The sequence below is a fragment of the Scomber scombrus genome, chromosome 22, assembly GCF_963691925.1.
Source record: "Scomber scombrus chromosome 22, fScoSco1.1, whole genome shotgun sequence".
NCBI lineage: Eukaryota > Metazoa > Chordata > Actinopteri > Scombriformes > Scombridae > Scomber > Scomber scombrus.
Genome location: NC_084991.1, coordinates 16916998 through 16931934, shown reverse-complemented (window position 1 = coordinate 16931934; position 14937 = coordinate 16916998). Strand labels below are relative to the sequence as shown.

At 38.7% G+C, this 14937-nt stretch overlaps 1 protein-coding gene across 1 annotated transcript; it reads left to right on the top strand.

The window, feature by feature from the left end:
* The first annotated feature begins 10228 nt into the window (after positions 1 to 10228).
* Positions 10229 to 13949, top strand: lum (lumican). Its single transcript, XM_062443878.1, has 3 exons — positions 10229 to 10280; positions 11264 to 12142; positions 12353 to 13949. The coding sequence occupies exons 2-3, from the start codon at positions 11269 to 11271 to the stop codon at positions 12505 to 12507; spliced, it is 1029 nt and encodes a 342-aa protein (XP_062299862.1). The 5' UTR covers positions 10229 to 10280; positions 11264 to 11268; the 3' UTR covers positions 12508 to 13949.
* Positions 13950 to 14937: the final 988 nt, after the last annotated feature.

Here is a 14937-nt window from a genome sequence, read left to right as displayed (position 1 = left end):
CAGGGGCTCCAGCTAAGGTGTCCTGAACAAAATAAAGATACTAATGGAAAAAGTAGCAGTTTTTAATGGATGTAATGACCAAAACGTGCATTATTATCAGTGGTGTGAGTGGAGATTTGTGCTCCCAGTCACTGGATGGCGCTGCAAGAACTACAGCACAATTGCAAATGCTTCCTGGCGAACAAGGTCAAGAGGAGGCACAGGTAGGATCTACTGAGAAACTGGTGAGAAACTTTTACCAATATGTATATGCAGAAAACGCAAACACACAGAAGGTGAAAGTGCTTCAACTAAAAAAGATACGTTCTTTAAGCCTTTAAAATGTGCAATATGGATTATTTGCTTTACTCAATCAAAGAATTCCAAATGTTTAGAACCCAACAAAATCCATAGTAGCACATTTCTGTTAAAATGAGAGCTTCTGATGGATGTTTCATAAGAGCTCTGCCCAGCTGGTGACAACATTTTTAGATAAAACAAAACCACTTAAAAAGAACTCTGTCTTTAAACATATTTAAGCCATCAATCATCAATGATTCTTTCTTTTATCAGAAATTTTATCTGGTTTCCATGAACAAAGTGTTGAGTTTCTTGTCATCTGGTAACAATAAGTTACATTACAGATGTTACAACACACCATCGAGACTGTACTTCTGTCAAATAGTTGGATTCTTCTCTCTTGAAGAAATTCAAACATGGAAGGCCATTCATTAAGTGCATGTGCTCAGCATATGATGACAAAATTTCATTAAAGTGCCAAGTGTCAGTCTTGCGGGAATAAGTGCTTTTGAGCTACCTGTTTGGCATTAATTATGACAGCAGTTAAAGTTTGATTGATGACAGCATACTGCCATAGACCCAAGATTTGCAAACTGCAGTGCAAGAAAAATATTTTTGACAATCCATTTAGTCTCAACCCTTAACCTTAGAGATTTGTTTTTCATTCAAAAGAATAGAGTGTATTACCCATGGGTGACATACAGCCCTTCTACAGCATTTTCTATGCTACTCCCAGAATTCAATGGGCAGAAGTCAAGGTAAACTCTGGACAGTCCATCACATAATGTACTATATATATTCATAGGACATATACAGTACATCTGTATATACAAATAGACACGCATTTAATTTAGAATAGCCAGTCCACCATGTCTTTGGTCTATGGGCGGAAACCGTAGCTCCCTGAGGAAATCACACAGGCACAGGGAGAACATGCAAACTCCACACAGGCCAACAGGTTCAATAATAGGTCTCTCTCTGAGGCATAATGTGAACCACTGAGCCATCATACCACCACGATCAAGTCCCATAAGTGAAAACACTTGAATGGAGAGTCTAAAGAAAGTTTAAAAATTGAACTTATGGTAAATTAATTCAGCTCTGCAGCCTCTAACTCATAGTGATGGGTTTTGTGGACTGAGGTAAAAGAAATATTTGCACAGGGACCATTTTTGGCCTCTGAGCCACCAGTGATTTACAGTCTTTCAGTCATTTAAGAGACTGTAATGGGAATATTTAGGTTAAAGAAAAAAGAAATGGAGCTCTCCAGGGACAGTAGTGGTTGAGCAGTGGTTCTGCCTTTTGAGCAGGCTGATCAGAGCTCATCTAGGTTTTCTCATTTTGTTCCCTCTCACACATTTTTACATTATACTGAATGGTATGGAGTCTTTGGAGCAACACATTTCAATAACAGGCTATTTGATAAAAATAAAAATAAAAAGAATACATAAAATATTTTTTTCCCTTTATCTCCGAGAAGCTAAGATGAAGTTACAGCTAAAATTCAGCAATGGAAAAAAATGTAATCTTTGGCTATTTTTTTAGTTTTTTTAATCTTTGCTTTTTCTATTTGCTTGGTCCTATTTCACATTTTACCCACACAATTGCTCTCTCCTTTTAATTAATTATCAGAGCATTACTCCACTCATATGTCTTTATTTTTACACATTTAACATTTAACCAGTAATACACTTTTTCCTAATGCTCTAGTTGGCATAGTATTTATCTCTGATGTTAGATGTTAGAAATAAAAATTGGACTGGACTGGAGATGTTGAGAGTAAAATAGCTAAATTAATAAATATATGCACACACTTTCTCATTCAAGTGAATGGGAACAACTGACTGGTACTGTTAAAGGCAAAATATATAATTGTATATTTTTACACTCCAACTAATTAGTTTATTCTGTATTTGTATTTGCAGATATACTTTAATTTATATGATAGACCAGGAGTAATAGTTGTCCTTTCTGGGCCACCATACAGAGCAGTGTTCTTTAAATGGCCAATGAGGGGAATCAAGTTACAAATATTGCAAATGTCCTAACAAAAAAAGAAGCTATGAAAAAACAAGAATATATGAGTGTTATGAGTGGCTAAAAAAATCCACTCCCTCTGATATGACTTGGATCTTGTTTTTTCCCCCCTTCAGACAAGGACAGACTGAAAAGTATCAGTGTTTAAGTTCTGGCTTCATCCGAGCACCTCAGAGTCAGCTCAACACAGGAGCGTGAATGTACTTCAATCTATTGCCCCCATGTGGTGGTTATTGGTACAGCACTTTCTTCTTCTCTTGCTGTGTTTCCCTCTGAAACACATACGCACAGTGCACAGTGCAACCTGATCTCCTGAACAGACATCTATCCGCTCTAGACGATAATCACTTAGACTTATTGCTTTAGGCCCTTTGCCAATATTTGTGTGGGTCTAGGGGTGTGTGTGTGTGTCTGTTTGCGCGCGCGCGCGCGCGCGTGTGTGTGTGTGTGTGTGTGTGTGTGTGTGTGTGTGTGTGTGCGTGCGTGTAAGTCACCTACTTTAGTCACAGGTATCGCCTGTTGTGTGTTTTCAGATGCACATGCAAGTGTGAGTGTGTGTGTGTGTGCAGGTCAAGTGCCTGTCTTGTGGCGCTTATGCAACTACTGTAACCTGAACTGTCTCTCCATGTTGGAAGCGAGGAGTGGTGAGATCCTGCTGAAAATCAGATTTATGCAGACGGTTACTACGATCTGCATATCCAGTCTACATTCATCAACTGTAGCCTACACACACAAGCACCTGGGCTTTTACTTGTCTTCTACCTATAATATGACAGTGACAAGAAACTGACTCCCTCTGTCAACACCACAACAATGTGTTAAGCCCTGCAATTATACTGTGTCAGACACCTTTATATGATAAAAATACATTTTAGCTGGTCTAGTTCATAATTTATACTTTAATTTATAAATTGTACATCATTTCAAAATAGTATTTGTGTGATACAGGTATAGAAGATATAATTAGACATAGAGTAATAGCGGTCTGTTGTGTTAAGTGGATCTTCTTGTCTGATATTAGTGACGGTTTCATCTTGCAGCACATGTGAGCCCATGAGACAAGGTGAGGGAATCACTTGGCACGCCCGCGGATGAGTCTCTCTGTTTTAAGCGCAGCGCTTAGTACCACATGGCCACATGGTAGGAACAGAAGGTGGTGTCTGAGTGCTGTCTGAGATTTTATTAGACGCCTCTGTGTGTCAGTGCCAAGATGTCCCAGAATATCCCTGTTTGCTAATGCTTTATGCTTGGATCTCCATCTGTGTACCTCTGTCAGATCATGTACATGTGTAAAGTTTTTTTTGTTGGCTCGCAAGGTTGTATTTATATATCTGTGGATGCTACTGTTTGTGGCGTTGACAAGGAATAAGTAGCCAGGGTAGATAAAATTTGCACTGCACTTTCACACATGCCAGATTGTTTCATGTCATCTATGATTTATGTTTCACTAGCTGCACTTTGAAGTTAAACTCATAGTATGGTGATGGTTTGTTTAAATGCCTTCTCATGCAGAAAGAGACTAAATACAAAGTTGAACAACTTTCTGACATCATATAAAAGTAATATTACAGTAAATAATACTATTAATAAGATATGGTTTAATTCCTTTCACTATTGACCATATGACCACATAAAACATTTCAAGGACTGCCTTTTTTTTTTACCTACTTAACATTGCAAAAACCTGGCACATCCTGTCTCAAAAGTATGCAGAAAAAGTCAACCGAATTATTGCAGTTCAGGCTGCTGCAACACGTCTCTTAAAACTCTCCTGGTCTAGAATGCAGCTGGATGTGTACTGCTTGGCAAAAGCTAGAAAAATAGATCATATTTCTCCCGTTTTAGCTTCTCTGCACAGGCTCCATGTGAAATCCAGAGTAGAATTTACCGGTATAATTGTTCTCCTCACCAACAAAGCCCTTAATAGTCAGACATATCTTAAAGAGCTCATATTACCCTATTACCCCACTAGAACACTGCGCTCCCAGAAATTCAGGCTTACTGTTGGTTCCTTAAAACTTTAAAAGTAGAATGGGAGGCAGAGCCTTCAACTATCAGGCTCCTCTCTTTTGGAACCATCTTCCAGTTCCGGTCCGGGGAGCAGATACTCTCTCTACTTTTAAGAGTGGAAAACTTAGCTTTTTTGATAAAGCTTATAGTCAGGGCTGGCCCAGGCTTGCCTTGGACCAGCCCTTAGTTATGCTTCTATAGGTCTAGACTGCCAGCGGACTTCCCATGATGCACTGAGCTCCTTTCTCCTCCTCCCCCTTCCCATCTGTACGCATTTGTGTTTTCTCATCTCACAGGAGACCTTCAGCTGCAGTCCGACTGCTGTCCAGCTTTATACCCTCCACTGCTGCTATTATTCTTATTTATATTTCTAATATTATTGTTGCCCTCCCTCTTTCTTCCTCAACCCAACCAGTCATGGCTGTTGGCCGCCCACCTTGGGGTCACTTCTGCTCAAGGTTTCTACCCAATCAAGGGGAGTTTGCCCTTGCCACTGTTGCCAAGTGCTTGCTTAAGGGGGGAATGTTGGGTCTCAGTGAATTAAAGAGTAAATAATCTGTTGTGGTTTTGTGCTATATAAATAAAATTGACTTGACTATGAAGTTATCCCCATCCCCCATTTACTGATGTTACATATGCAAGTTTTTGCAATATTTAATCAATTCTGAACTCTTTTATTCATGTATTTTTGGTTTTGGTAAGGCTATAATAAGGCAACATGCTTCAAAATCTTTAGATGAGTACTACTCTTACTACAAATCAATGCACACCGTTTCGGCATGTGGAGGAATTCAAAGCTTGACTGGCCTTTTCTGCCTGGTTATGGTTCCTAAACTATGGTTCGACAATTGCTGTTTGGGAGAGGTGTTGAGTGAACGGTCAGCTATGAATGGAAAATGTATTTTTACCCTTTGATTGTTTATGTGTTATGTAATGATAAACATTTCTTGTTTCTTATCAGATACTGTCAAACTTTAAAAACAATATGTTGTTTACATGTAGCAGACCTTGCACAGATTGATACCATATGTTAACATAATCTGATTGTCAAAGTCTACTACTAGAGCAGATAACAGAACAGCTTTGTGGAGAATAGTTGCACAGAACGTTTTGGGTGCAGAAAGCCTGGCAATAATCAGTCTTGAAACATCAGTGGGTTTATAATTTTGGTTAACTGAACTTCTGACTTTTTTTTTTTTTGTTGGAGGACGCCATCCATCACATGGCGTTATTACAAGGAACTCAACGAAATTACTGTAATAGGTCAAATAAATTACGAGAAAAGCCAGTGAGAACAAATTTGAGGGTAGGAAGCAGGCTGACTAAGCAAAATGTCAGAATGTGTTTTCCTGCCTCGATAATCAGTTTGGAACAGCTTCACTCTGGGCTCTCACAAACACTGACACAAACACAGTTAGAAACCAACCCTAAAAGATACAAACATGCTGGGCACAATGTAGACTGTGTATACACCAAAGGAAAGTTTTATTTCCCTGTATCTGAAGGCTTTGGACCCTTACAATATAAACTGGTGTGTCATAAGAAAAGAGTATAAACAACTTGTAGTCAGTCTTGTCCAATTTATCAAAATGTTATTCCTTGCAAACCAAAATATCACAAAAGAAACAACTATTTCAGACATTCAGATACAACACTTTGTACCTGTACTGCAACAGGATACATTTTATATGAGATGCAAAGCATTACTGTGCTACAATACAACCACATATAACAAACACCACTGATTACTTGCATGCATTTCCTTCTTTGTTTATCTATTCATCTGTAACGGTTGGAAGTTGTGAGAAAAAAAAGTAAATGGGTTATCCCCCCTCCATTAAGTTTTCACCCTGTCATGCAAGCAAAGCTTGGTGAATGTTCAGTTCAGAAAAAACAAATTCTGGCCCTTTTTCACTGGTTTTATACCATGTCTTGGCCATTGAGTGATGTGTTGATTCTCAGTGGAAACGGCAACGCTATCCCTTTCATGTCACAGTGAGTAATTAGATTCACTATGAAACATATTGCTTTATGATGCTTCAAATAATGCTGATAACTTTACATGCTTGTTTGGGGAAATACAGGCTTTCTTTTTATTTTATTTGTGAAAACATACCTGCAGCAACTACTTACAACATCTTAACACACTGAAGTCACAAATCAATCAAGAAATAAGGGGTAGTGGGCTGCAAACTAACTTTGATACACAGTTTAAGTTAGGGTTGTGGTTAGGGTTTAGTGTTAAGAAAAATATACATTTTTAAATATGGTGTATATCTATATGGTATATGGGAGGAGACTGTATGTATGTTTTGTTTTCATTGTTCCATACATTTGTTTTCTGTCCTGTTCATTCTACATATATTGTATACAAGAAGACATCATTGAAGAAATCCAAACACAATTTCTGAATGAATCACAAATGTATGATCTAATATGATCTATTACTATTAAAATTAAACAAGTTCCAGTTAAGGACAAAGCATTGGGAAAACACACTTGAAAGCCAATGTCTGCCATCTGGTTTAATGGAAAGGATGTGAGGGTATGAGGCAGACATCAACACATTCGAGGAGAAGAAGCACAGTGACTAAGCAAAATGACTCAATGTCTGTTTTCCAGCTTTCACTTTAACAGCAGTCTGGAAAAGCTCAAGTCTCGGTTCATACAAAAACACCACAGTAACAGCTGAGTAAAAACAAACTACCCTCAAGAAATAAATATTTTGTTATATTTATTTAGTTTTGTCCTTTGTCCTTTGTCCTTGAAAATGTGTGGGGGCAGGTTACATTTCTGTATCTGATTACACAATTAGATGGTGGTTCAAGTCCTTAAAATATATAATTTGTCAGTATAAATGAGTAATTTGTGGCCTTAAACTAATAATCACTACAGTAGCAACTACAACTGGTTGATCGAGCTGCTGGAATGAAAATGTGCATGAAATCTGGGGTGGATAATAAGCAGGAGAGTAAGTACTTCCTTGTGTTAAGAAACATGGTGACACCATGTGTCATGGAAGTTACTATCATCTCTCTCACCTGGTCCAATGTGGAACTTATGAATACAAGGACCACACAGCACAGGGAGTTTGGTAGTCCAGTGAGAAAAGGAGGAAAGAATTGGGAAAAAAGCAACTTTAATAAGCCACCTGTGTGTAAAGTCTACATGCACATTAATATGCACAATAATATATCACACTGCACAGGTAGCAAAGTACAGCATTCCTTTACCAACTCAACTCGTCTTAAGTGTGCATTCGTAGAGCAAATACGTCAAGCTAAGCCCCATTTGTAAGGATCCTCCAATGCATGCAGCCTTTTTTTGTCTTGAATTCAGAGGACATCAATTACACAAAAATGCAATGATTATAACTATACCGTATCTCCAATATACAATGGCAAATATATCGCAAGGTGTCATGAACTCCACTGTCTGCTCTTGCTGCTGCGAATCTATATTAGGTCTCCTTTGACTCACCTTTGTAAAAGGGACCTTTAGAGGGTCCAGACCCTGAATTGTGGCACAGCTAGTGTTGACTCTCATTGGTATTAGCAGTACTAATTCTACACTGAATTCAGAAACAAGACAACATAATAAATATAACAAGATTAAAGAAAGAATGACAATAAACAAGGATGCCAAGGAAATACAGTATGCAGTTTGGGGGGGGGGGGGGGGGTTAAGCATTGCAGGAATTATAACAAAAATAAACATCAGCTGTGTCACAAATGGCTGCATACTAGATTTAACATGTGTTAAGTGACTTTAAAAAGGTTACAAATTGGTGACCCAACAATACCATTGACTGGCTTGCTGGCCTTTGGGGCATCAACTGTGACTCTGAAGTCATCTGTCATTGAGCCAGGAAAGACACACATGGGAAAGTACAAAGAGGGAGTTGTTTCTTATCTATTCAGAAACACAGTAATTGAGAAAGAATGAAATAATTCAGATAAAATGACAAAACAAAGATAGGAACAGAAAATAACATAGAGAGTTTAACAGAACCATTTGAATTCAGAGAAACAGCTTTTAGGACATTTTCTGCCTTCTCACCTCATAAATCTGAGATGTATACATGTGCTTAGATGACTGTTGAAGATTACCCTTTGCCTTCTCATTGTGGAAGGTTAGAGAGGCATTGTGTACTTGAGTGGCCCAAAGTTTGTTTTGGCTTCCCAAACAAGGAACATTCCATCCCTTTTTTAACCTCAAAGTTTATGTGATCAATCCAATCATTTCTAACATTTTAGTCAGCAGACTTTCGGGATGCAGGGAGAGTCCGGTTAACAAAATTTTATAACAGCATCCACATCCAGTAAGCCTTAAACCTCTATCTCCATCCTCTAACTCTGTTTATTCAGTTTAACATAAAAGGCAATCAAATGAAATACTTCAAATAATTCAGAAATGGGACAGCAACTAGTACTATAAAGTTTACTAAGATTTAGATTTTATGCAATAGCTAAACTAAAAGTGACATAAAACAGACAAACAGAAACATTGCTTGGCCCTTGTGAGAATGAAGTTTAATAGAGACTCCAATGTCAAAAAGTGCAAAGCTGGTGAGTAATGTGTATAAAAACCAATTTGTGGCTGAAGCCATAGAATTGACACCAAAATTGAAACTTCTTTGTTGATCTCTCTCTCTTCATATTGCTTTTTAGATATATGAAGTGGGTGTGTGTGTTAGCTGTTCAAATGCATAACTTGATGAGAAAGATTAATCATAGAGTCAAAAAAGCCTGCAGAAGCAATCAAGGGCAAAACAGTTCTGAAAAGGCAATTGGGAGATTCAAATGTTCCAGTCTGGGAGGAAAAGAAAAATGAGCACATACATTTTTTAACATATCTCAGGAAATCAGATATCGGTAGATAGAATGTGAGGTATGAAAGTTGTCCACACATGAGAAATGTGTCTAAGATCGTCTCTGAGAAGAGTATAAGTGAGTAGCGTAACAGACCATACTGCGACCAATTAAATCCAGGCGTCAATTCCCAGCATGCTCTGACGGTGTGATGGACGTTCCCCAACAAATGGCAGAAACATTTGGTTGTTTTTGTCTCCCACCCCCTTTCTCCACTGCACCTTTCAGATGAGTAAACCACCACCCTAGTCCATTTTGTTCATCTGTCTGTCTAATAGAGAGGAATATAATACGAAGAATGATTACAGGGCTTTAAAGTACTTGGAGAAGAAAAAAAATGTATGGTACAAGAATGTAAAGTGGAGTATTTCATTGCAAAGATATATGAGATCCCTTGGATCTGCTTTAAACTTCCTTCCCCCCCCTTACAGTGGTCTTAGACAGAGAAGGAAAAGCAATGTTTGCGTCAATGTTATGCAAGTCTTTTCTGGCCGTCTCCTAACCCTTTTGTCAGATTTTCCAAAGCCTTATTCACGACCCAAGAGGTACACCGGAATGTATTCTTAACCAGCGTCTGGATTAAATGGCAGCCAAAGATTGTTTTCACATTTTTCCAGCATAATTTTTTCTACTCTTTTTATTTTTCCACACCCAGCCTACCTAACTGCAACTTGAGCCTGTGCTTGTTAACACTTTGGCATGATTATTTGGAGGATGATTAAAAGAGGTGGTTGTTGATGGAAAGGTGGAAAAGGTGGAGGTAGCATACATTTTTTAGCTTGTTTGTGGTGCTGTATCCCTGCACCATTTGCACCTGCTCTTGGTGAATTAATAGAAGTTTTGGATGGTGGTCCACTGGACAGATGACATCTTTAATTTCTATGATGACCTGACTCCAAGTTGCTGCAGAAGCCTCCCCCCTCCTCCTTTTTTCCCTCTGTCTCTCCATCCACCCCTCTCTCTCCTCCCCCTCCCTCCTTCTTTCCCTCTGTGTTTTTCTCCAGAGACTTCCAGTTTTTGAACACCACAGTGTTCTTACCTACTGGCCCTCCACCCCTCACACACGAACAGAGAGAAGCACAGGTAAGCTTGCATATGGAGGAATGGATTTGTGATTTCCTGTTTGATTATGCCTCTTTATTTTTTGCTTTCCGGGTGGGATTATCAGTTGTCACTGAAGGGCTTTTGGCAGTGGCTAGTGCTGCAACAAAGAATGCAATAGTAACAGTGCATGAAACAAAAAATGAGTGGTAAATGCTTTATGGTTTGCATATTCTATTAGGAGTTTTTACATGCTTGAATATATACATTTATTTGGATACACACTTCCTATGACTGTTTTATAGATTCCGATGGCTTTAGGCTTTGGATAATGATCTGTTGCACTTGGATCCAGTGTCTGTCTGCATTTTTCATAGGTCTGGAATTAATCACCCTGGTTTTGCATTGTCTGCAGGTTTTATGTTTGTGCAGCCATGAAACTAAACATATTCATGGTTTTATTTTCATTATCTGTTTTTTGTTTTCATTGTTTAGAAACCTAACTAACGACAATTATCATTTCTTTTAGGATTTTTTATATGTAATACACATGCACAACATAGGTGCAATAGTGTTCTTGGAACATCTGCATCCCATTATTGCTCCCATTTCCAGTTTATGTATAGAAAACTTTCAAGTTGATAGATGAAGTGGTGCTGAGAACAGTGCTGTTTGGGTCAAATTACAGATGTAATGATGTGGCTCGACACAGAGAACTGAGTCAAGGACTCTAGGACTCTTTGGTTTCCAATTGGTTGACATGAACTCTTCACTGATTATATAATACTGTGGGGAGTGGGTGTGGTGGTATGTTTTGTGTAAGGTGGGAAGGTTCGGGTCCTTTTTGCATTATGGTTTAAAAGTTCTTGTTTGGTTTTGTGTTGGGTTTTTTTTATCATGTCCCCAATTTTATAATAAATTCTTTATGCATGAATGATCTGAATAAGATTTAATACTGTTCTTGGTCACTCTAACGCTCCTGTCTTCTTTTGTCTCCCCTTCCCCTCTGTCTGTTGGATTTCCAGAGACCATGTTCCCTCTCCGTGTACCGCTGTTGGCTGTAATGGTCAGCATGGCCCTGTGCCAGTATTATGACTATGATTACCAGCCTGGTTCAATGCTAGGGCCCTCTGGCCCCAACTGTAATCAAGAGTGTGACTGCCCAGTGAATTTCCCTAGCGCCATGTATTGTGACAGCCGCAAGCTCAGGTTTGTTCCCATAGTTCCAACAGGGATCAAGTACCTGTACCTCCAGAACAACCTGATTGAGGAGATCAAGGCAGGAGTGTTTGATAATGTTACTGATACTCTCCGCTGGCTGGTACTTGACCAGAACCAGATCACCAATGCAAAGGTAGCAAAGGGTACAATCGACAAGCTCACCTCCCTGGAGAAACTATTCTTCAGCAACAACAACCTTACAGAGCCTATCATCCCTCCCTCAAAGGCCCTTGATGAGCTGAAGATGATGAACAACAAGCTGAGCAAGTTCCCCTCTGGTCTCTTGTCTGACAAGGAGAATTTGACGTACATTAACATTCAGCACAATGAGCTAACCTCTGAAAGCATCTCAGGGGCATTCAAAGGGCCGAAGAAGCTAGTTTCCCTGGACGTGAGCCACAACAAGCTGAAGAAACTGCCAGTTGGAATCCCCGGTACACTGGAGATCCTCTATGCTGACTACAACGAAATTGATGGTGTCGGAGCAGGATACCTGAGCAAGCTGCCAGTACTGCAGTCCCTGAGGATCTCCCACAACAAGCTAGTGGATGGTGGACTTCCAGCTGGAGTGTTCAATGTGACATCGCTGGTGGAGCTTGACCTGTCTTTCAACAAGCTGCAGTCCATCCCTGAGATCAACGAGCAGCTGGAGAATCTCTACCTCCAGGCCAATGAGATCAACAGTGAGTGGCAATCATCAATTTTTACTTACTAGTATCTTGAAACCATTGTACAAATCTAAATGTTTTATCTTGTTGTGCTGTAGGCATTTTATCTTTTTACCATATATCAAATGCATACAATACTCAAGTGTACATGAACATTTTGAGACAAGCTGGTCTTTGAGGGTTTTTTGCCAACTTTGATCACTCTGTGTTTTTTATTCTCGGCAGAGTTTGATCTGGGAAGTTTCTGCAAGTTCATTGGACCCATCAACTTTTCCCGTCTGAAGCATCTGCGTCTGGATGCCAACAACATCACACACAACAGCATGCCTCATGACTCCTCCAACTGCCTGCGTCAAGCTTCGAATATCATGTTTGAATAAGGACCTCTTTCCATTACCCCGATTTTACAACCACAGCTCAGCCCCAAGCCGTGTCGCAACATCCCTCTTTTCATAGTACTCACTCATGTCATGTCATCCACTTTCTGACATATCAAGTAGTATGCAAATCTGGGGTTTTGTAATGGCATTGTCACCAATTAGAATATATCTTTAAATAAAGAGCTGGGCAAATTAAACGTACAACAGATAGCATTACAAGCTATCAACCATTTTGACAATCTTTTTATGACATCTTTCAAACTATCAAATCAATTTGTAAATTCATCAAGCATCCTACATGTGCTGCAAATATTTGGCACTTAACATTTGTAGATATATGAAGGCAGAAAAATAAATAAAAAAAACAAAAAATTCTATAAAAAATATAAAAAGTAAATGACTAAAAGTTAAATAACTAAATGCTTTGATTTAAAACGAAGCACACACTTCAAACATTCCAAGTTGACATTATGTTGAATACATTCACAATGGAGTAAACAATGAATGAAGTTAGTATCTCCAGTGTCTCAATCATAGCGTCATTTTGTTGTGTGTCTTGTATGTTCCAGTGTAAAACATGTAGGATATAATGTGGGTACACTAATTAATCCATTGCTGGGCAAAGGACCAGCAAGAAAAAGACTGTGTACTCAGATTTCCGTGTTTAATTCCTCATGTGAGAAATAATGAACAAATTGTAAAATAGCAGTTACATTTTCAAGGAAAATACCAGTGTTTTAACTCAACGTCTGCCAGTTACTTGTTCAGTTACTTTGGTCTCGCATAAAATAAGTGGTGCCTTGATGCAAATACTGTGATGTCCCACTTATCTAAACCAATTCTCAATTTAGAAATATCCATTTCCTTCAATGAATACCTTCTCATTTCCTTAAAGCAATAACTTTAAGTTCTGGTTGAGTAAGACTTATGTCAGCCCTTACAACATAAAAAAGTAGAATAGATCATACAAGAATGAAAGACACTGGTATTATCTTTGACATTACTATATAAAATATTATTGTTGAAACAGTTAAATGACAAGACTATGTTTTTTTTTAGAAATCATGAGTCAAATTGTTTCTTCTCGTTATGTAATTCCTAGCTGTCCGCTGTCATGCACATTGCTGATTTGTATACAACATTTGCATTACTTGCATGCATCCAATGGTACCATTCTTTGATAATAAACTACAGCTTTTGCAGATAAGGTGCTTCCATTGTTACGTTGTTGTTTAACATATTTGATAAATGCTTTTTAACAATACATAGTCAACTTGACAGCAGTGTCACGCTGATTAAATGGTGTAGCTATATTATTAGAATATCGCATCTTGTCTGGACAATTTTAAATTTCATCATGATTTCTTTTGTGGCCTTTGAATCAGTAACTGCTCATGATTTTACTGTGAGGAAACCACAACACAGCTGAATAAACTATGTTTCCAACATATTTGTATGATATCACTTTTTAAGACTGCTCTAATTCATTTTTAGCATGGAAACAAATTGATAGAGCCTGTATTACACCACATTATTTGATTCTGTTTAAATGCTGAGAGGAGTTAAACATAACTTAAGTAACTTTAATTAACATGTTTTTTAAAGGGCATCTGGGCTCCTGTACCACTTTTTCATGAGATATAATCTATAAAGGGTTAACTATTGGCGCTTTTCCACTACACAGTTCCAGCACGACCAGCCTCGCCTTGGCTCGCCTCGACTCGGTACGGTTCCTTTTCCATTACAAAAAAAGTACCTACTCAACGTGGGCGGGGTCGTCATAGCACGGCTCCGCGAAACTGCCGTGACTTTGTTTTATACGCGACACAAAACACATAAACAATGGAGGACATTGAAGCAGTGGTGTACTTGCTGCTGTATGAGGCTCACTGTCTCACACAAAGCAAGAAAATTGAGCCGTATGGCTGTAACTATGGTTGTAACGCTGTTGCCGGTATTTAAAAATGCCGGATTTGATTCTTGTGTGGGACGGCTCATGAAGCTTCCGCGACAACTACCAATCAGCGGCCAGCAGTGTGTCGACGTCACATTTTAGTACCGGCTTGGCTCGCTTGGAACCTCACCAGACCAGGTACTAAAAAAGTATCAGGTACCAGGTACTTTCCCAAGTGGAAACGCAAAAAGAACCGAGGCGAGTCGAGGCGAGGCGAGTCGTGCTGGAACGGTGTAGTGGAAAAGCGCCATATTAATAAATAACATTTGGGTTGCCTGTTAGGGAAAATGTATTTGGCTGGCGTAATGACACCATTAGTTGTTTAACTGACAACTAATGACACCATTAATTGTTTAACTTATAGTGTCATTACACTATACATACATTTTATATATATTTTATATACGTTTAAAGCATTTCCATAGTATGGCTTATTTTATAGCAGTATCTGTTAAAATATACTTAAGTAAACAAAT